Genomic DNA, 21861 nt, shown 5'->3' with positions numbered 1-21861 from the left:
CAATTTTAACCATAATTTTTAAGTTTTCGTTGCAATATTAGAATATATCTATAACTTTTGGAAAGCAAGACACAATTTTAAACAATTTATTCTCCTTAAAATCAATACTGGAAACATCACTATCATGTTACGAAGTTTGGCTGCCAATTCACGAGTGCAAATTTTAATGTTATATTAAAGAGACATTGTTTTAAAATCTTATCTCTATAAATCTACTTTTTAGAATAAGAATTATATAAAATTTTATCTCAATTTAGGAGTATCTTTAGAGGACTAGTTTTCTCGGCTGGTTTATGCCAGGTGCTTTTGTTTGAAAATGACTCTAGCCCTGAGTTACTACTTAAGCTAACTTTGTAACCAGTGTTATACCTTTTCAATCATACCCAAATAACTTGTAGGCCAATTCTCTATGACCAAGATATACAGATCATATTTATGCCTTTAAGACCAATCAAAAACCAAATGAAGTGGCTACACAAATCTTATAAATTTAGATCAATCAAAGAATTTTACTTTTTATAGCTATACTTATAAGATAAAAACACACTTTGTCATTTGCTAAACACAATAATCACAAAATTGCAGAGAACTTTTTAGGAAAAAACAACTATCAGCTTACTTGCCTTAGAACTAAGAGGTTGCAGATGTCTTTTCTTTAAAAACAAGTTTCTTTTAGCAGGACCTCTCTTGCTGTGCTTGATTTTTGGCTAAAGGGAGGGACCTCTCAGCCTCAGTTGTGCAAACTGAGAGTGATTCAGCAGGTAAAGTTTTAACCTTTTTTTTTTTTTTTTTAAACATGAAACATAAAACAGACAATCATTCAGACAACGAAACAGAAAACATACATGAATTGACACGTGATTGCTGCACCAACCATAGACAATAGAAAGAGGGTAGAACTTCTCCTATAGGGGCCAGAGAGAATAAAACGGCATCCCCCGATTTCTCTCTGTCCCTGGGAGAGTTCTAAAATCCATTTTCTTCTATTCTTTCCTTTCCTTTCCTGTTGTAAGAGGTAGCTTGTCAAACCAAGATTAAAATCCAAAATTTTCTAACAGCTTCTGGCAAGTATACAAATTTTTAATTTATTTAATCTGAGAGCAAATTTTTGAGAAAACACACAATCTCTAAACACTAAATGTCGCAAATAGCCTAAAAGTTTACCATGCTAAATCTCTTTTGAAGCCATCATCAGTCCACATTTGTCAAATAATTTATAGCCATTTGCAAAAACGCTCTCTATTTTCTGCAACCAACAAAAACACCATTGACAAAATGAATTATATATGTTTTTAGGAAATGATTTCTTAACTTCCAATAAAACCTAATCTATGAATTTTTTGACACAATGTAGGATTGGGGAGTTGTAAATAAGATAACAGTAAGAATTGAGCTATATTTTGACCTTTATGAAGTCTCTTTAAAACCCATTTTTATTTACTGTAAACGTGTTATTGCAAATCTCTAGCAAGGGCCTCGTCTGGGCCCAACGCACAACTTCTTACCCTAGAGAGTTCTGTCAAGGTAAGCTGAACTGACTGGAAGGGAAGCTGCCTAGCAGGGTAAATTTTTTAAATAAGGCTATGTCCTCATAAAAGGGCAGGGAAACAGAAAAGCACATCCAACAATCTTCAAATTCTGACGCATTATCTCTTTGTGTCTTATCCAACAAGGCTAAAGCAGAAGCATTCGATGTAGACCACAGTAAATCAGTGGAAGAGGGGGGCCTCCCGGCAGGGAGAGTGAGCTGAAACAAGGTCGTAGCGCGCCCTGGGGCAGGAACAGGGGGGCGGGTACCTGGAAGTCCTATGGATGCTTTATGATTGTTAGGGATGGTTTTAAGAAGCTGAGCCTTAAAGGTCAGGCCATTGTCAAAGTTATCTTGATACAATCTTAGGCCCCAGGTGTGAGGGCGAGAACTTTCCTAAGCCTCTAAGTTCCTCCCTTTAGCAGAAAATTTTATGATCAGTGGATTACACTATCCCTTAGTGGGCTGTAAGGGCCAGGCTGCAGGCCAATGTGTTGAGGAAATTACTGTTGCATCTGCCCAGGTATTCAGGAGCCCTTGAAACTGTTTGCCCTCTAGAAACAAAGTCAGCATGGGCCGTGAATCGGTTATTTTCTGTGCCCAGTAGACTTCCGAGGATCCCGGGGAGGATGGTCCTCGCTCCTCTTTCATATAAGGGAAATGGCCGAATAGTGGGAGTGGTAGGGCTTGGGCTATGCACTCTCCAGCCCTACGGGTAAGTGGTCTCAAATTCACCTGTGTTAACTGCTACTCAATGAAGCATATAATAATCAGGGGTACCCCAGGCAGTATCTGCACCCAATGTGAGGACACAGATGTCTACTTCTAACTCGGGCCAATGGGGATCGGCACCCATCTTGGAGCTAGAGTTAGAGCAGCCTCAATGGCCAGGTTAATAGACTTAGAAACTTGTTGAGAAAACACATCTACCTCATTACAAGGCTTGATCATACCATTCATATCTAAACTCTTGGTTTTACCTCTCAGGGCACCCTACATGCCGAATTGGCGTTTTCAAGAGCAAGTTGTCGGACTAACAGACCCTCACTTTCCTCAGGTCCCAAAATTCTCTTAGCTGCTTCCTGTAATCTGGCAACGAACTGCACATAGGACTCTTGGGACCCTTGTATAATCTTGGTTAGGGGCATAGTTAGTGCCCCTGCTGCAGGAACAGCCCGCCAAGCTCTCAGAGCTGCTTGTGCTGTCTGGGCAAGGACACCAGGGAAGAGCCCTAATTGTTTTATGTCTGCAGCGAAATTGCCTTTACCACAGATTTTATCAGCCGTCCAGGAGGCTGTCTTTCACAAACTCTGACTTTCAAGTTAAATATTGGCCTCTAGTGAGGACAGACTGAACAACTTTATTCCATTCATTGGGTATCAAGTAGCCTTCTCTTGCTAAACCTTCTAATATAGATACTGTGCGCCTGAGGCTTAGTTTCGCTTTTGTGAGACGACAATCTGGAGTTTTCTAAAAAATCTTTAGTAAGGGCTAGGAGGCCAGCACCTTCTCTGCCCTCTTCTGCCTGTTTAAGGAGATCTCTGATGATTCCCCAATTGCGAAAAAGGACTCAGGGACATCTTCTCCTTGTTTATCAAAGCATTAATATCTTTGCCTAATTTATTCTAAGTTAAAGGGTGTATTTCAGAACCATTCAATAACAGCCAAGGACATCTCTCATCCACAAAACAAAAACATTTTATTAAATTCCTTTTTTTTTAACTCTTATCCCTCTTTCCTTAAGAGACCCCTTCATCTCTTCACTAAAACTGTCTCTTTGGACAGAACATTCCCCATGGTTAATGGGACAACAACTGAATGCCTAGGCTTACCTCCTGACGACTGCAACACTCAAGGGAAGTGGCGGGGATGCGCAGTATCTCTTTAATCCGTTGTCCGGAGGGCGGTCGTACCTCGTGCTACACGTCGGGCACCACTTGACCCGTCCAGCAGGTCCAGTTATTCGAGGGTCTCGAGGGAACCTCCTCCTAAGAACCAAATGGGGGGTAGAGAGGGACGAGCACCTTGTGCAAATAACGACACTGAAACGTTCTAGAATGCATCAAAGCCCCAAATGTATTGACAAAGGCCCAAGGCTTAAATGCACAAGCAAAAGGGGAAGTACAGATACTTATCAGTGGGAGGGGTAGGGCAATACAAGCAAAAGGAGAAGTACTTATGGGGAGGGGGCAATAGAAATTCTTTCTTTTGACAGCTACACGGGGAAGCAGGAACTTGGTGGTACCAGGGTGTGGTCAGGACATAGGCGATGACTTAGGGCTGGACATCCCATGGTTGTTCTCAGAATCCATTTGTTGGTGGCCCTCTTTTGACCCCTTTTTCTTCTCGGGGGGAGAGGCCCAATTTAGAGATCAGGACAATAGTGTTGTCTTAATAGCTCCCAACAATCATGGGATGGATCCCTGGATATGGCAATCACTAGATGGTCCATCCTTTCATCACAGCTCCAAATTTTGTCTCTGTAACTCCTTCCATGGGTGTTTTGTTCCCAATCCTAAGAAGGGGCAAAGTGTCCAGGCTTTGGTCTTCGTTCTTCTTGAGTTTCATGCGTTTAGCAAATTGTATCTTATATCTTGGGTATCCTAAATTTCTGGGCTAATATCCACTTATCAGTGAGTACATATTGTGTTAGTTCCTTAGTGATTGGGTATCGCTTCTCGGCCTTTTGGCTAAGATCAAGTGTAGTGATTGGGTTACCTCACCCAGGATGATGCCCTCCAGGTCCATCCATTTGGCTAGGAATTTCATAAATTCATTTTTTTAATAGTTGAGTAGTACTACATTGTGTAAATATACCATATTTTCTGTATCCATTCCTCTGTTGAGGGGCATCTGCGTTCTTTCCAGCTTCTGGCTATTATAAATAAGGCTGCTATGAACATAGTGGAGCATGTGTCCTTCTTACAGGTTGAGACAGCTTCTGGATATATGCCCAGGAGAGGTATTGCAGGATCTTCAGGTAGTACTATATCCAGTTTTCTGAGGAACTGCCAGACTGATTTCCAGAGTGGTTGTACAAGCTTGCAATCCCACCAACAATGGAGGAGTGTTTCTCTTTCTCCACATCCTCCCAGCTTTTTTTTTTTAATATTTTTTTATTATGTATTTTCCTCAATTACATTTCCAATGCTATCCCAAAAGCCCCCCCCCACCTTCCCCCCCACTTCCCTACCCACCGATTCCCATTTTTTGGCCCTGGCATTCCCCTGTACTGGGGTATATAAAGTTTGTGTGTCCAATGGGCCTCTCTTTCCAGTGATGGCCGACTAGGCCATCTTTTGATACATATGCAGCTAGAGACAAGAGCTCTGGGGTATTGGTTAGTTCGTAAAGTTGCACCTACAGGGTTGCAGATCTCTTTAGCTCCTTGGATACTTTCTTTAGCTCCTCCATTGGGGGCCCTGTGATCCATCTAATAGCTGACTGTGAGCATCCACTTGTGTGTTTGCTAGGCCCCAGCCTAGTCTCACAAGAGACAGCTATATCAGGGTCCTTGAAGCAAATGCTTGCTAGTGTATGCAATGTTGTCATCGTTTGGAGGCTAATTATGGGATGGATCCCTGGATATGGCAGTTTCTAGATGGTCCATCCTTTTCTCTCAGCTCCAACCTTTGTCTCTGTAACTCCTTCCATGAGTGATTGTTTCCACTTCTAAGAAGAGGCAAAGTGTCCACACTTTGGTCTTTGTTCTTCTTCAGTTTCATGTGTTTTGCAAATTGTATCTTATATCTCTCTATACTAAGTTTCTGAGTTAATATCCACTTATCAGTGAGTACATATCATTTGAGTTCTTTACCGGAGGATCCTGCAATACTTCTCCTGGGCATATATCCAGAAGATGTCCCAACCGGTAAGAAGGACACATGCTCCACTATGTTCATAGCAGCCTTACTTATAATAGTCAGAAGATGGAAAGAACCCAGATGCCCCTCAACAGAGGAATGGATACAAAAAATGTGGTACATTTACACAATGGAGTACTACTCAGCTATTAAAAAGAATGAATTTATGAAATTCCTAGGCAAATGGTTGGACCATCTGTTTCTTTAAGGCGTTCGCGAAGCTGATCTTCGTCCTATATAGTACTCGAAGTCCTAGCCAGAGAAATTAGACAACAAAAGGAGATCAAAGGAATACAAATTGGAAAGGACAAAGTCAAAATATCATAATTTGCAGATGATATGATAGTATATATAAGTGATCCTAAAAATTCCACCAGGGAACTCCTAAACCTGATAAACAGCTTCAGTGCAGTAGCTAGATATATAATTAACTCAAACCAATCAGTGGCATTTCTCTATACAAAGGATAAACAGTCTGAGAAAGAAATTAGGGAAACAACACCCTTCACAATAGTCACAGAGAACATAAAATACCGTGGTGTAACTCTAAGGAAGTGAAAGAACTGTAGGATAAGAACTTCAAGTCTCTGAAGAACGAAATTGAAGAAGAAAGATGGAAAGATCTCCCATGCTTATGGATTGGCAGGATCAATATACTAAAAATGGCTATCTTGCCCAAAGCAATCTACAGATTCAATGCAATTCCCATCAAAATACCAACTCAATTCTTAACGAATTAGAAAGGGCAATTTGCAAATTCATCTAGAATAACAAAAAACCTAGGATAGAAAAACTATTCTCAACAATAAAAGAACCTCTGGGGAAATCACCATGCCTGACATCAAGCTGTACTACAGAGAAATTGTGATTAAATACTGCATGGTACTGGTACAAAAACAGACAGGTAGATCAATGGAATAGAATTAAAGACCCAGAAATGAACCCACAAACCTATAGTCACTTGACCTTTGACAAAGGAGCTAAAACCATCCAGTGTAAAAAAAGACAGCATTTTCAACAAATGGTGCTGGCACAACTGGCGCTTATCATGTAGAATAATGAGAATTGAGCCATTCTTATCTCTTTGTACTAAGCTCAAGTCTAAGTGTACCAAAGAACTTCACATAAAACCAGAGACACTAAAACTTATAGAGGAGAAAGTGTGGGGAAAGCCTCGAAGATATGGGCACAGGGGGGAAATGCCTGAACAGAATAGCAATGGCTTGTGCGGTAAGGTCAAGAATTGACAAATGGGACCTCATAAAATTGCAAAGCTTCTGTAAGGCAAAAGACACTGTCAATAAGACAAAAAGGCCACTAACAGATTGGGAAAGGATCTTTACCTATCCTAAATCAGATAGGGGACTAATATCCAATATATATAAAGAACTCAAGAATGTGGACTCCAGAAAATCAAATAACCCCATTAAAAAATGGGGCTCAGAGCTAAACAAAGAATTCTCACCTGAGGAATACTGAATGACTGAGAAGCACCTGAAAAAAAATGTTCAACATCCCTAATCATCAGGTAATTGCAAATCAAAATAATTCTGAGATTCTTCCTGACACCAGTCAGAATGGCTAAGATCAAAAATTCAGGTGAGAGCAGATGCTGGAGAGGATGTGGAGAAAGAGGAACACTCCTCTATTGTTGGTAGGATTGCAAGCTTGTACAACCACTCTGGAAATCAGTCTGGCTGCTCCTCAGAAAATTGGACATAGTACTACCGGAGGACCCTGCAATACCACTCCTGGGCATATATCCAGAAGATGTTTCAACTTGTAATAAGGACACATGCTCCTCTATGTTCATAGCAGCCTTGTTTATAATAGCCAGAAGCTGGAAAGTACCCAGATGCCCCTCAACAGAGGAATGGATACAGAAAATGTGGTACATTTACACAATGGAGTACTAGTCAGCTATTAAAAACAATGAATTTATGAAATTTTTAGGCAAATGGATGTATCTGGAGGATATCATCCTGAGTGAGGTAACCCAATCACAAAGGAACTCACATGATATGCACTCACTGATAAGTAGATATTAGCCCAAAAACCTAGAATACCCAAGATACAATTTCCAAAACAAGAAAATCAAGAAGAAGGAAGACCAATGCATAGATACTTCATTCCTCCCTAGAATAAGTTTTCACTTTCAACTAGGGTGCTAAGAAGAGAAGAAAACCTGAGTGAGTAAATCTCTAAGTGAACATATGCTGTGGACATGGAAATAGCCACATCAAAGAAATGATTCGACTCATTGGAAAGTTGTAGCTGTGTTAAGTTCAGGGAAACATCACAACTTTCCTACCTAGTCCAAGTGTGAAACGTGATAGAAAAGATTGGGAGTTCTCCAGAGGGGAACCAAGAAAGGAGATAACATCTCAAATATAAATAAAGAAAATATCCAATAAAAAAAACAAAACAAAACAAAACGAAGAAAACAACAACAAAACAAAAAAAACAAACCCTTCTATTTATTCCAGACAGAGGATCAATGGAATTCAACAAAATAAACATACAAGCTTTTAGCATGAAACACCAGTAAGCTACCAAATTTATGGACATGAATATTGATAATAGTTTGCTAATAGGAGCATAGAAAGCCCAGCTCAGCATTGGCAATAATGGAATAAGTGCAAACCTGTGGCTGATTGTCAATTCATAGATATCTACACAAAAAAGATCTCCAAACTTTTTGTCTGTTATGACTAAGCCAGCACAGTTAGTCAATAGGGTCTCAAAGGCAGAAGTGAGGATGGAAAAGAACAACACAATTAGACAAATGTAACAGGACTCCAGCAAGTGCTGAGGCTGAAGCAGCTTTATTATTTTCCTGGTCTGCTTTTATATCAATCTTAGTACATCATCAGAATGCAGTCAGTTCTCAGATCAAAGCCAAAATGATCAAACAAGACAAAGAACAAAGAGATCACACCAGGTAGTAATCAAACAAAGCAATAAACATAGTACCCCAGTCACTGTGTCTGGGGCCTCATCAGAATTACCAAGACAAAAGGGAAGTTACATGGTCCTTGGCTGTGTTTGCCTTTATCTTTGCATTACCTGAAAAGTGAATATTCTTAGCTGAGCCTACATCCTTGAGCCCAATGACAAGTACTTGTCAAAATTTTATTAGCAGTACCAAAAGCTCTCTACACTGTTAGCTGCTTATATTACCTTGGGAGAAGATCAAGTCAGTCCTCTAACTGTAAATTTGTTAAGACCTATGGAGTATTTATTTAGCTTCCTAAGTTACAATCTATCTTCCTCAAACAAACAAATAAATATTTAAAGAAATGCATGGAAGGAAGCCTATAGACAACAGTTTATGTTTTTCTGAGAAGTCAGATACACTCCACATCAGGCAGTGTTGACAAATGAAAGAAATGCTTCTATTCACACTTAGATGGTAAACTAATAATTTTACTGGGGTACTTATAAGAGTATAGGTGAAAGGGAATTTTATGACATTTTATATGGTGGCATGAGTAAAGGAGTATTCATCCAAAAGAGGGAATATCCTTTCTGTCACAGGAAAGAAATACTTCTACCCCAGCCCCATTTTAACCCACTGGATTTTGAAGGATATGAGTGAGGGGTGACTTCTGGAATATGGGTAACTACAGGCAACTATATTATATAAGATCCATCCCAGCATGTACTCATAAAATCTGACTTCTAATGATATCTGCCAACTTTGTAGAAGATCACCCTTCTACCAGAATCTGCATTTTGCTTCTAGATATTTAGAGAGGGTCTTCATGAATCTTGTATGTTCCCTATTTCCCAAGTGTTCCAAATTTTAGAAGCTTCTTAAGACTTATGGGGCTCTCTGCTCTACACTGAATAAGATGGTTCAATGCATAGGAAATAGCCTTAGAAAGAATTACAAATATAATCATAGTGGAAAAAGAGAAATACAAAAGGAAGATGACTGCTTGTACATATGGTGGAGGAGAAAGATTATAGATAACAGAGTGCAGGGGCATCTGGGAGACTCTATAGATCCTGAGCTATGTGAAGAGGAGGAAATCAGAAAGGAAGTGGGGCATAGAGGAACCAGATTCAGCAGCCAGGAGACTCAAAAAAGAATAGAGGATAGAGGACTAGGAAGGAGAAATAGTTGTATTATATAGGGAAGGTCAGCTCCAAACTTGGATGGAGTAATTGAAGGCAAAGTAGAGATAATGTTAGCCAATAAGACCCATAACAGATATGGCCTGGGGGATGTGGGGGAAACAAGGAGAGTAGGTCTTTTTTGACATGTTAAATAAGGATCAGAGCCTATTGCTCTCGGTTGGAAACCCAATACTCCTTAGGTGAATATGTATATCCCTTCTGTAGAAATCAATAACCATTTGCATATCTAGCATTCTGAGGATCCTTTTTTTCAACAGTGTTCACTATGGACATTTACAAGAAAGGAATGTTTTACATATGGTGTTTGAGGGTTCAGTTTGTATAATCACAAATGCTCCAATAAGAGAGCAACCAGTTCTATGCCATACACTGACCCTGTGATTACCACAAGGATATGTAATCAAAGCTTAATTTCCTGATCATGGTTAACTAGACAGATAGCTTTAAAAAATTAAGCACACAAACAAATGGACAAATAGAAAATTGAAAAGAAGATTGCATCAACCTCATATCCACAAATACTGACTGTAATTCTACCTGGGTAGAAAATGTGCTGATACAAAGAAATCCAGATCAGTATGCTGCCCCTTATGCATGTGAATCTCTGTAAATATATATATTAGTAAAGAAGGAGTAAGAGAGTGGGGTGGCAGGGTAGGGGTTAGTAATTGTATAAGGATTCTAACATCTACCTGAATAAGGAATGCAGTGCACAGTATACATGGTTGAAATCCATCCATGCATCATTTCCAAGAATGCAAAGTATTCTCCACCAAGGTGTGTAGAACATGAGATACAGAGTGAACCTTAGTCCAGTACCCTACCACACCCTACCACAAAACATACATACACAAAACATACATACATACATACATACACACACACACACATATATGAAGTAAAATAGGTCATGAATTTGAAAAGTAGAAATGAAGACAAGGGAAAAGTTGGCTTAGGGAAAGGAATTGGAGGAAATTAAGCAAGTACAGTATTAATATATGAAATTTTCAATGAAAGAGGTTACTGATGTGACTGGAATAGAGATGCGAAGTTAGAGAAAGTAACTAAGCAAAGAAAAAGTGGGAGTTTAGGAAAACAAGATAGAATAGGGAAGTAGAGACAGGGAGATGGAGTGGAGAATGAGTCAATGAAAATGAAGTATACCCAAAGATTTTCTATAGAAGCTGATCATATTGTAAACTAATCAATAAGAAGGTATGCATTTTAAAAATAAGCCTCCTACAGAGAGAGGTAAACTTCTGTAACTCTGACAATTTGAACACCATCATAAAGATAGACCTGAGTGCCAAGGTCATTAGCCAAAATAATAATAATAATAATAATCATCATCATCATCAAGAGGAGACTGGCTCTGGGAGTATATACATTTCTTTGTCTCCGCAGATAGTCCCAGAGGACATGGATTTGATTCCCATAACATTTATGGTGGCTTATAGCCATCTGTAACCAAAGTTTCAAGCACTCTCATGTCCTTTTGACCGTTGTTAGTTCTTGGCATGCATGTAGTGTATGTGGCAAACACTAAAACACATAAAATTACATTAAAATATTAATAAAAATAACAGTAACTAATAAAAATTTAAAATGCAAACCTTACTTGGTGTGTCATTCATAAAATGTAAAATATGTTAGATATATTTATGAAAACTGTGTTTTATGCTACACATTACATTTCCATGACTAAATATGAATTGGTCAGTGAATAGAAGAGAAGTAGATTATGATAATTAACAATATATAAGGGGTGTGAAGATTCATCTCTAGTTAAGAGCACTTGCTGCTTTTGCAGAGGACCAAGGTTTCATTTAGCACATAATGGCTGGCATTCACGTATAACTCTTGTTCCACCTAATCCAATGCCTTCTTTTGGATTCAGTGGGAATTACATGTACATGACACAGACTGTAAGTACTTACAAAACAGGTAAAGTAAATGTATATTTTTCTGAAACAGTTCCATGTACATATGAGGGAGATACTCTCAAGATCCATCCATTCAAATAGCTGATAAGCTATTTGCAATTTTTAGCTGCTTGTGGAGGGGGCATCATTTTCTTTGGACTTTGTAGCAACCAGTAGGTTCCACACTATAGTGGATGATCCTACAGTCTTGGCTTTATGGACAGCACTATTGAGACTTAGTGGGTTATCTAAAAGAAAAATGAAAGGATATGAAATAAAGAAGGGAATATGCTAAGGGGAATCCAAGTTAGGAGTTGGAGTGAACAAATTGGACATATCATATATATGTGCTAATATTTAAGAATATACATAAGTGAAGTATCAAAAGAATTTTACTAAATTAGCAAAATACAACTATGGATAAAGATATAAACAATTTTCATGGTAGTTTAAAACTGATGTGATATTTCTTTTTATTTCTTATTTGCATTTGTTTTTGTATACATGTGCACTCTCCTGTGTGTGCCTAAGTGACCTGGACCAGCAGAATGCTTCAGTGTCAAGCTCATGAAAGAGAGAGAACTGAAAGATCAGAAGATAAGGAATTAAAATATGGGATCAGAATATCTCACACAAAGTGTGTCTCATACCAAACAAACATATTAAAATGTATAACGTCTTATTTAAATTTTCCTAAAAAGAGAAATGAAGATAATGATGATGATAATAATAAATAGACTCTCATCCAATGAGAAAAAGTCACTGGGAGGCTGAATCAAACAAAGCTGCACAAGGAGAAAACAGGATATCTCAGAGACATCATCAGAGATCAAGCCCACAGCATTCTTGGGCCCTTGGAGTTGAAAAACTTTGGCTCTTAGTATGAGAATCTGCAGCTCCTCTATGGCCTGTCCTAATCAACTACTGCTTCTGCAAAGCATATTACTGGTTGTAGAGAAGAAGCTATGACCCCTCTATATAAATTAGACCCTTGGGGAAAGCCTGGTGAATAGTGATTCCCACACTTGTCCACGTCTATGTGGTCATGGATGTAAAATTATCACTGTGATTAAAACCTTAGAGTTTGACAGTTATGACCATCAACCAAATCGGCTTTATACTCATTGTAATATGTATATTACAGTTGTTATTTATTAGATTGTTTTACCCAATATGGCCTATACTTTATACAATTTTTTTTTCTCGCACTACACAACATGAAAAAACAGGACCTACTGATTCTTTGAGAAGTCCCCTACTGGCAGGAGAATCCTGAAGGATTCTTGATTCAGTAATTGTCTCCAAATGGCATTTAATTGAAACCAATGGTTAATGTAGAACCTTTTAGTGTTTGAAGGTATCAGACTGGCAGGGAATTATATATATTTACATGTGTGTTTTAGTGCTAATTCCATACTGTTGTTTTCTAGGGTCTTTTGTGATGCCATATAAATCTTACAATTATTTTCATTTATTTCTTTATTTGTTATAGGCATTTTTTTCTGGGATTTTATTAAATGTGGAAATGGCATTTGGCAAAAATTACAGATTTTTAAAAGAGTCCACAACTTCAGACTATGCACAGATTCATATATTATTGCCTAGAAGAGAACTTAGCATAGCATGCTATCCATCTGATGTTAGGCCTTCATCATTATAAAACATTAACTACACAAAATAATGAGCCTCATGATGTAGGGCCAAGAAAAGGCTCAGACATTATATCATTCAGCTCTAAATCTAACTTCTAAACATCAAGAAGTTCACTGGGTATGTTGACAATATTATGGTGCATAAAAGTGGGTGGCATAAGATTTTTAAAGCTCCTGGTATTTGTGTAATATCCTCCAGAAGGCCTTGAAAATGCTTTTATTATAGATAAATATCTAGGGTCAGAAAAGGTTTCAGAGACTGCACATAATGTAAATGCATCTTCTATATCCATGATAATTCTGCAACTCTGAAATTTAGAAGTTCATTATACTCCATCATATTTCTGTACTCTCTATTGCATCTCCATTTCCTCCCTAGAAATTCTTTGACTGGTTGTATTTTCATTAGTTCAGGCTCCTTAGCAGCAACCTTCCTATCTTTCAGGCCATTGTCAACTATCTATGTCTTTAATTTTGTTTTGTGCCTCTTCCCAAATCTATTGTCTTTGATAATTCCTATGTTCTCTGTATTCTACTCTGAATTCTTTGCTCCCCATGTCTTGGGCTCTTTTTCTTTTGCTGGTTTGCTTTGTCAGACTTTGATGTGATTTTTTTTTAACGTGTTGTATCTAATTTTGTTTTGTTTGGTGTTATGTCTTTGAAACATGTTCTTTACTAATAACAGGAAGGGAGTGGATCTCAATGAGACCCAAGAAATTGGGAAGAAAAGAGAGAAAGTAAGCTATATTCAGGACATATTTTATGAGAAAAGAATCTATTTTTAATGAAATGTTACAAAAAGAAAAAAATACCACATCAGATATGACAATCAATTGATTCCTGTCTGACTCCATCTGTGTGGTGCATTACGTTTACTGATGACTATAGGTGAAACCATCTCTAAATCTTTGGAAATATTATGATCCTATTCTATTCTAAACTGAAATTAGTTCTAACTGGATGTCTGTATGTAGAAAAATGGAAATACACCCATATTTGTCACCTTGCACAAAGCTCAAGGCCAAGTGGATAAGGACCTCAACACAAAACATGATACACTCAGTCTAATAAAAGAGAAAGTGGAAAAGAGCCTTGAACTCATTGGCATGGGGGGAAATTTCCTAAACCTAACTCCAATGATTCACACTCTAAGATCAAGAATTGATAAACAGGACCTAGTGAAACTGGAAGGTGTCTGTAAGACAAAGGACATAGTCAATAAGACAAATTGGCAACCTACAGTTTTGGGAAAAGATCTTCACTAACTCTACATCTGATAGAGGGCTAATATCCAAAATATATAAAGAACTCAAGAAGCTAACCATGAAAAACAAACAATACAATCAAAAAATGGGGTATAGAACTACAATGAGATTTCAAAATAGAGGAATCTTGAATGGCTGAGAAGCACCTAAAGAAATGCTCAAATTCCTTAGTGATCAGAGAAATGCAAATCAAAATGATCCTGAGATTCTACCTTACACCAATAAGAATGGGCAAGATCAAAACCTCAGGTGAGAGCACATTTTGGATAGGATGTGGAGAAAGAGGAACATTCTATCATTGCTGATGGAATTGCAAACGGGTACAAATGCTCTGTAAATCAATCTGGAGGTTCTTCAGAAAATCAGAAATAGATCTACCTGAAGACCCAGTAATATCACTCTTGGGAATTTACCCAAAAGATGCCCCACCATGTCACAGGGGCATATGTAACACTAGACCCATGTTTGTGATAGCCAGAAGCTGTGAACAACCCAGATGTCCCACTACAGAAAAATGGACACAGAAAATATAATTAATTTACACAATGGAATACTTCTCAACTATTAAGAATGAGGACATCTTAAGTTTTGCAGGCAAATGAATGGAACTAGAAACTATTTTCCTGAATCATGTAACTCAGACCCAAAAGGACATGTATGGTATGTACTCACTAATAAGTGGATATTAGCCAAGATGTAGTCCACAGAACTCAAAAAGGTCAACAAGCTGAAGGGCCCAACTGATGATGTATCAATCCTACATGGGAGGGAGGAGAAAACAATTAAAAGGTGGGAGGGAGGAAGGGACCTCGGTAGGAAAGGGGACAAATTGGGAGAAGAGGGAAAAATGATCTGGTATGAGTTGGTGGACAGACTGAAGCCTTGAGGGTCAGCAGAAAGAATGGAAACAAGCAACATTGGGCCCTTCCAGAGTGTACCAGAGACCTGGGAGATGAGAGACTCTCAGAACTCAAACAGAGGGACCCTAGGTGAAATGTTTTACAGTTGGGAGAGGGAACTTGTAGAACCCATGTCCAGCAGAAAGACAAGGCATCAAGTGAGTTATGGGGTCATTATCCCACAGTCAAAACTCTGATCCATAGTTGTTCCTGTCTGAAAGAACTGCAGGGATGGAAGTGGAGAGGAGCCTGAGGAAAAGAAGGTCCAGCAACAGGCCCAAAGTAGGATCCAACTCAAGGGGAGGCCCGAAGGCCTGACACTATTACTGAGGCTATGGAGCTCCCAAAAAGGGACCTATGCTGATTGCCCTCTAAAAGACCCAATCTGAAAGAGTCAGATCCATATAATTGCACCCAACCAATTGACAGAAGCTGTCGTGATTAGGAAAAGGCTGGAAGAAGCTGAGGAGGAGGGCAACCCTGTAGGAGGGTCAGCATTCTCAATTAACCTGGACCCTGAAGGAGATCTCTCACACCCTGGATCACCAACCAGGCAGCATACACCAGCTGACATGAGGCCCCTAACACATATACAGCAGAGGACTGCTGGGTCTGGGTTCTGTCACAGAAGATGTGCATAACCCTTAAGAGACTGGAGGCACCAGGTAGTTTAGAGGTCTGGTGAGATGATGGTGAGGTTGGGACATTTTCATGGAGACAGGGTGATGGGGAGGAGGTAAGGGATGTGGAACAGTCAAAGGGTAGACTGGGAGGGTAATAAAATCTAAAGTGTAAAAAAGGAAAAAATAATAAAAAAAGAGAAAACACACACACACAAAGAAAAGAAAACAAAACAAAATAGCCACTTAAAGGAAGGAATACTCTAGACCAAAAATATTTGCATCTCTATGAATTTTGTAAGAATAGCCATGCTGAAGCCATTGATCTTTGAATAAGATTTTACACTGTCACTAGCAATTGCATTTTTATGGCTGTATCCTCCAGAAAAATAAAAAATTAATGCAAGGAGTTTAAAATAGAAAGGAAATTGTCTTAATATCCTCTTTCATAACTCATGGATTCTTTACTTGCCCATCATCTAATATTACTTTTCTTGATCTCCTTTCTAATCATTAAACTGAAGTTATACTTATTTCCATAGCATATATATGTGTAGACATTATATGGTAGATATGCATATGAACATGTGTATATGTAATTATTTCATTCTTAGTTTGTGTGTCATGACTTAGTACAATTCATAATAAGTCCATCAAATTTCCCATACAGTTTGTGATTTCATCTTCCACTATATTTTAATTATGGTTTAGTTAACATTTGAATATGCATTTTATATTTGAATAATCTATTTACAAATATGTATGTGTGTTCCATTTCATTGCTATAGTAAATAAAGCAACAATGATCATAGATATACAAATACTTCAGTGGTATGATGCAGAGTTTTCTGGGCATATATATGTTCAGGAGTGTAATGCCTGATTCAAATAGTAGCTTAATTTCTACTGTTCTGAGAAACCACAAAATTGACATGTATAATAGTTTTCAAGTTTCTTCAAAACTTTTTTTTTTCTTTTTTCTTTCTTTTCTTTTTTCTTTCTTTCTTTTTTTTTTTTTTTGTTTGTTTGTTTTTCTTTGAGACAGGGTTTCTCTGTGTATCCCTGGCTGTCCTGGAACTCACTCTGTAGACCAAGCTGGCCTCGAACTCAGAAATTTGCCTGCCTCTGCCTCCCAAGTGCTGGGATTAAAGGCGTGCGCCACCACGCCTGGCTCTTCAAAACTTTTTAATGAAGCTATTATATCCATGATGCCAAACCAGATAAAGACAATACAGAAGAAATGGAAATTGACTATCCAATTGCCCTGATGATGGAATATTCTTAGTAAAATATTAGCAAACAAAACCCAATATGAAATGAAAACTATCATTCATCTTGAATTGATTTTGTTCAGATGAAAGGAATTACTCTTTTTTTTTTTTTTTTCTGGATCTGGAGCAGGAGTGATGACCAGGGTTTCCTGAACAAAAGTTCACAATCACCGTTGTTTTCAGTTTTCCTTACTGTTAGAAAGTAGGTCCCATAAACTGTGAAATCAATAATCAGCCAAAATGCGCTGAAGAGAAATCCCAAATTAAGGTTAGTATTATTGACAGTTTTTTTTCTGCCTCCTTTGCACATCAGGTGGGCAAAGGGATGAGGTCATGAAGGCTGCTGATTCTACCAGCCAACAAGCTCCCATAATCGTTTCTGCTAATATAAGAAGGAAATGGTTTTACTAATTTAGTTCTCTTATTTTAAACTTTTGAGGAAGAATATGAGTGAACAACTGGATACAGAGTGAAATGTATCATTCGAATCCTTAAAATAAGATTAAGATGTTTTATTCCAAATCCAGACCAAACTGAATCTGGGCATAAAAGAGTAATGACTCATCAGAACACAGGGAGCAAATGTGGGGAAACACAGAAAAGTGAGGCGAGTGATGTTCACGAGCCACCAATTGGGATTATTCAGAAGAGCAATACAGCCTTGTAAGACAGAAGAGAGAGTATAAAAAGCCAGAAATGTAGACACGAGGACCAGAATGTTCTGGGTAGCTCTCCACTCAGGGGAGTTCCTGGTGGAAACATGAAAGCTGCGGATATGTTGAACCCTCTGCTTGTGTCTGTACAGGATGCCAATCATGGAGCCACTGGAACAGGTGATGAGCACAGAAGAGAAGATTTCAGGGCACACCACCAATGCTACATAGAGTGAGTCACTAAATTCATTTCGCTCTACAATGGAGTAGTACTTAAAATCACGTTCTCTTGTCATGTTATTCCTGTTCCTTTTGATAAATATGTCCACAAAGAGAATAAAATTTATTAACATGTGCAAGACCCAGAGAAGGGAAATGGAGTAGCCAATGTATTTTGCAGATTTGATTTTTTGACCCTTATAACAAGATACCCTATCATTGATTGTAATGGCCTGGAAGATACTCAAGAGACAGGTAGTGCCAATGGATATACTCCGGCCAACTCTTTGAATGTACAAAATTAGTTTGCATCCCAAATCATTTAGTAAGTGTGTCAAGCCAAAAGCTGCCATTGTGTGAAGCACTCCTGCAGAGAGAACCATCAAGGCATTCGATGCCATTAGGTGCATGAGAATCAAATCTGTTGGCTTTAATGTATGTTCTATATAGTTGATTACATAGTAGATTATAAGAGAGAAATTTCCCAGAATTCCAGTTGTAATTTGTGATAAGAAAAGTATTTTGATTCCCATATTCCAGAAATCCATCTTCGATCTTCGGTCTGATTCTCTTTAATTACAGCTACACCCATTTTCTAACCCAAATGAATGAAAAGTGTTAATAATCTGAAGAGCTCCTCATCGGCTAAATCAGATGGGACCACAGTGGTTAGGAATACAATGTCAGAATAGACTATATAAGAGGAGATGTTTAACATTTCTGACATTAGCACTAATTAATTACAGTACATAGTATTGTAAGATTGGTCATCCGCCCGGATCAGCACCAGGGGAGCTAGAGCGCAGGGTCGGCTGACACCCGCCAGCTATCCACGACCCCCACCACAGGATTTTGAGACTGCTGGTGAGTGGAACACAGCTTCTGCTCCAGTCCAATCACGCGGGACCTGAGACTGCTCTGGTTGGGGAGAGAGAAATCCGGCCTACATAGGGCCACAAGCCTCTTCCAGTCAGAAAAGCACATGGGTAGCTAGGGCGCAGGGTCGGCTGACACTCGCCAGCTACCCAAAACACCCGCCACAGAATCTTAAGACTTCTGGAGAGTGGAACACAGCTTCTGTTCCAATCCAATTGCGCGCAGGACCTGAGACTGCATTAGTTAGGGAAGCAGAAAACCGGCCTGAGTAGGACCACAGGCCTCTTCCATCTGGACCAGCACCGGGGTACCGCCAGCTACCCACGATCCCCGCCACAGGATTTTGAGACTGCTGGTGAGTGGAACACAGCTTCTGCTCCAATCTTTAAACAGTGACAACGACAACAACTAACCCCAGAGATTACCAGATGGTGAAAGGTAAACGTAATAATCTTACTAACAGAAACCAAGACCACTCACCATCATCAGAACCCAGCACTACCACTTCGCCCAGTCCAGGGCACCCCAACACACCGGAAAAGCTAGACACGGATCTAAAAGCATATCTCCTGATGATGGTAGAGGACTTCAAAAAGGACTTTAATAACACACTTAAAGAAATACAAAGGAACACTGGTAAACAGGTAGAAGACAGTAAAGAGGAAGCAAAAAAATCCCTTAAAGAATTGCAGGAGAACACTGCTAAAGAGTTACAAATCCTTAAAGAAAAACAGGATAACCTAATCAAACAGGTAGAAGTCCTTAATGAAAAACAGGAAAACACATCCAAACAGATGATGGAAATGAACAAAACCATACTAGACCTAAAAAGGGAAGTAGACACAATAAAGAAAACCCAAAATGAGGCAACACTGGAGATAGAAACCCTAGGAAAGAAATCTGGAACCATAGATACCAGCATCAGCAACAGAATACAAGAGATGAAAGAGAGAATCTCAGGTGCAGAAGATTCCATAGAGAACATCGGCACAACAATCAAGGAAAATATAAAATGCAAAAAGATCCTAACTCAAAACATCCAAGAAATACAGGACACAATGAGAAGACCAAACCTATGGATAATAGGAGTGGATGAGAATGAAGATTTTCAACTCAAAGGACCAGCAAACATCTTCAACAAAATTATAGAAGAAAACTTCCCAAATCTAAAGAAAGAGATGCCCATGAACATACAAGAAGCCTACAGAACTCCAAATAGACTGGACCAGAAAAGAAATACCTCCCCACACATAATAATCAGAACAACAAATGCTCTAAATAAAGATAGAATACTAAAAGCAGTAAGAGAAAAAGGCCAAGTAACATATAAAGGCAAGCCTATCAGAATTACACCAGATTTTTCACAAGAGACTATGAGAGCCAGAAGATCCTGGACAGATGTTATACAGACACTAAAAGAACACAAATTCCAGCCCAGGCTACTATACCCAGCTAAACTCTCAATTAACATAGATGGAGAAACCAAAGTATTCCACGACAAAACCAAATTCACACATTATCTCTCCACGAATCCAGCCCTTCAAAGGATAATAACAGAAAAAAACCAATACAAGGACAGGAACCACGCCCTAGAAACAACAAGAAGGTAATCCCTCAACAAACCTAAAAGAAGACAGCCACAAGAACAGAATGCCAACTTTAACAACAAAAATAACAGGAAACAACAATTACTTTTCCTTAATATCTCTTAATATCAATGGACTCAACTCCCCGATAAAAAGACATAGACTAACAAACAGGCTACACAAACAAGACCCAACATTTTGCTGCTTACAGGAAACTCATCTCAGAGAAAAAGATAGACACTACCTCAGAATGAAAGGCTGGAAAACAATTATCCAAGCAAATGGTATGAAGAAACAAGCTGGAGTAGCCATTCTAATATCTGATAAGATTGACTTCCAACCCAAAGTCATTAAAAAAGACAGGGAGGGACACTTCATACTCATCAAAGGTAAAATCCTCCAAGAGGAACTATCAATCCTGAATATCTATGCTCCAAATACAAAGGCAGCCACATTCATTAAAGAAACTTTAGTAAATCTCAAAGCACACATTGCACCTCATACAATAATAGTGGGAGACTTCAACACACCACTTTCACCAATGGACAGATCATGGAAACAGAAACTAAACAGGGACACAGAGAAACTAAGAGAAATTATGAATCAAATGGATCTGGCAGATATCTACAGAACATTCTATCCTAAAACAAAAGGATATACCTTCTTCTCAGCACCTCATGGTACCTTCTCCAAAATTGACCACATAATTGTTCACAAAACAAGCCTCAACAGATACAAAAATATTGAAATTGTCCCATGCATCCTATCAGATCACCATGGACTAAGGCTGATTTTCAATAACAAAATAAATAATAGGAAGCCAACCTTCACGTGGAAACTGAACAACACTCTTCTCAATGATACCTTGGTCAAGGAAGGAATAAAGAAAGAAATTAAGGACTTTTTAGAGTTCAATGAAAATGAAGTCACAACATACCCAAACTTATGGGACACAATGAAAGCATTTCTAAGAGGAAAACTCATAGCTCTGAGTGCCTCCAAAAGAAACTAGAGAGAGCACACATTAGCAGCTTGACAACATACCTAAAAGCACTAGAACAAAAGGAAGCAAATTCACCCAAGAGGAGTAGACTGCAGGAAATAATCAAACTCAGGGGTGAAATCAACCAAGTGGAGACAAGAAAAACTATTCAAAGAATCAACCAATCAAGGAGCTGGTTCTTTGAGAAAATCAACAAGATAGATAAACCCTTAGCCAGACTCAGTAGAGGGCACAGGGAAAGCATCCTAATTAAAAAAATCAGAAATGAAAAAGGAGACATAACAACAGATCCTGAAGACATCCAAAACACCATCAGATCCTTCTACCAAAGGCTATACTCAACAAAACTGGAGAACCTGGA

The 21861-nt window shown here is 38.6% G+C and overlaps 1 protein-coding gene, 1 long non-coding RNA gene and 2 pseudogenes across 2 annotated transcripts in view; 2 read left to right on the top strand and 2 right to left on the bottom strand.

Annotated features, from left to right (window-relative positions):
- LOC147003659 (NACHT, LRR and PYD domains-containing protein 4B-like) overlaps positions 1-21861 on the top strand; it is a 217786-nt pseudogene that overhangs the window by 113115 nt on the left and 82810 nt on the right.
- On the top strand, positions 4199-4364 carry LOC147003662 (U2 spliceosomal RNA; annotated as a pseudogene).
- The window catches only part of LOC147003660 (uncharacterized), a 44787-nt gene continuing 38040 nt past the window's right edge, over positions 15115-21861 (bottom strand). The window contains exon 6 of the long non-coding RNA XR_015047768.1: positions 15115-15130. This is a non-coding gene — a long non-coding RNA (uncharacterized LOC147003660). The remainder of the gene's footprint in view (positions 15131-21861) is intronic.
- LOC110288864 (vomeronasal type-1 receptor 4-like) lies at positions 17666-18598 on the bottom strand. The gene has a single exon (XM_021155106.2). The coding sequence runs from the start codon at positions 18581-18583 to the stop codon at positions 17666-17668; it is 918 nt and encodes a 305-aa protein (XP_021010765.2). The 5' UTR covers positions 18584-18598.

Source organism: Mus caroli, unplaced genomic scaffold, assembly GCF_978045245.1.
Source record: "Mus caroli unplaced genomic scaffold, Mus_caroli_1 scaffold_8, whole genome shotgun sequence".
NCBI lineage: Eukaryota > Metazoa > Chordata > Mammalia > Rodentia > Muridae > Mus > Mus caroli.
This window is presented reverse-complemented; position numbering and strand designations above follow the sequence as displayed.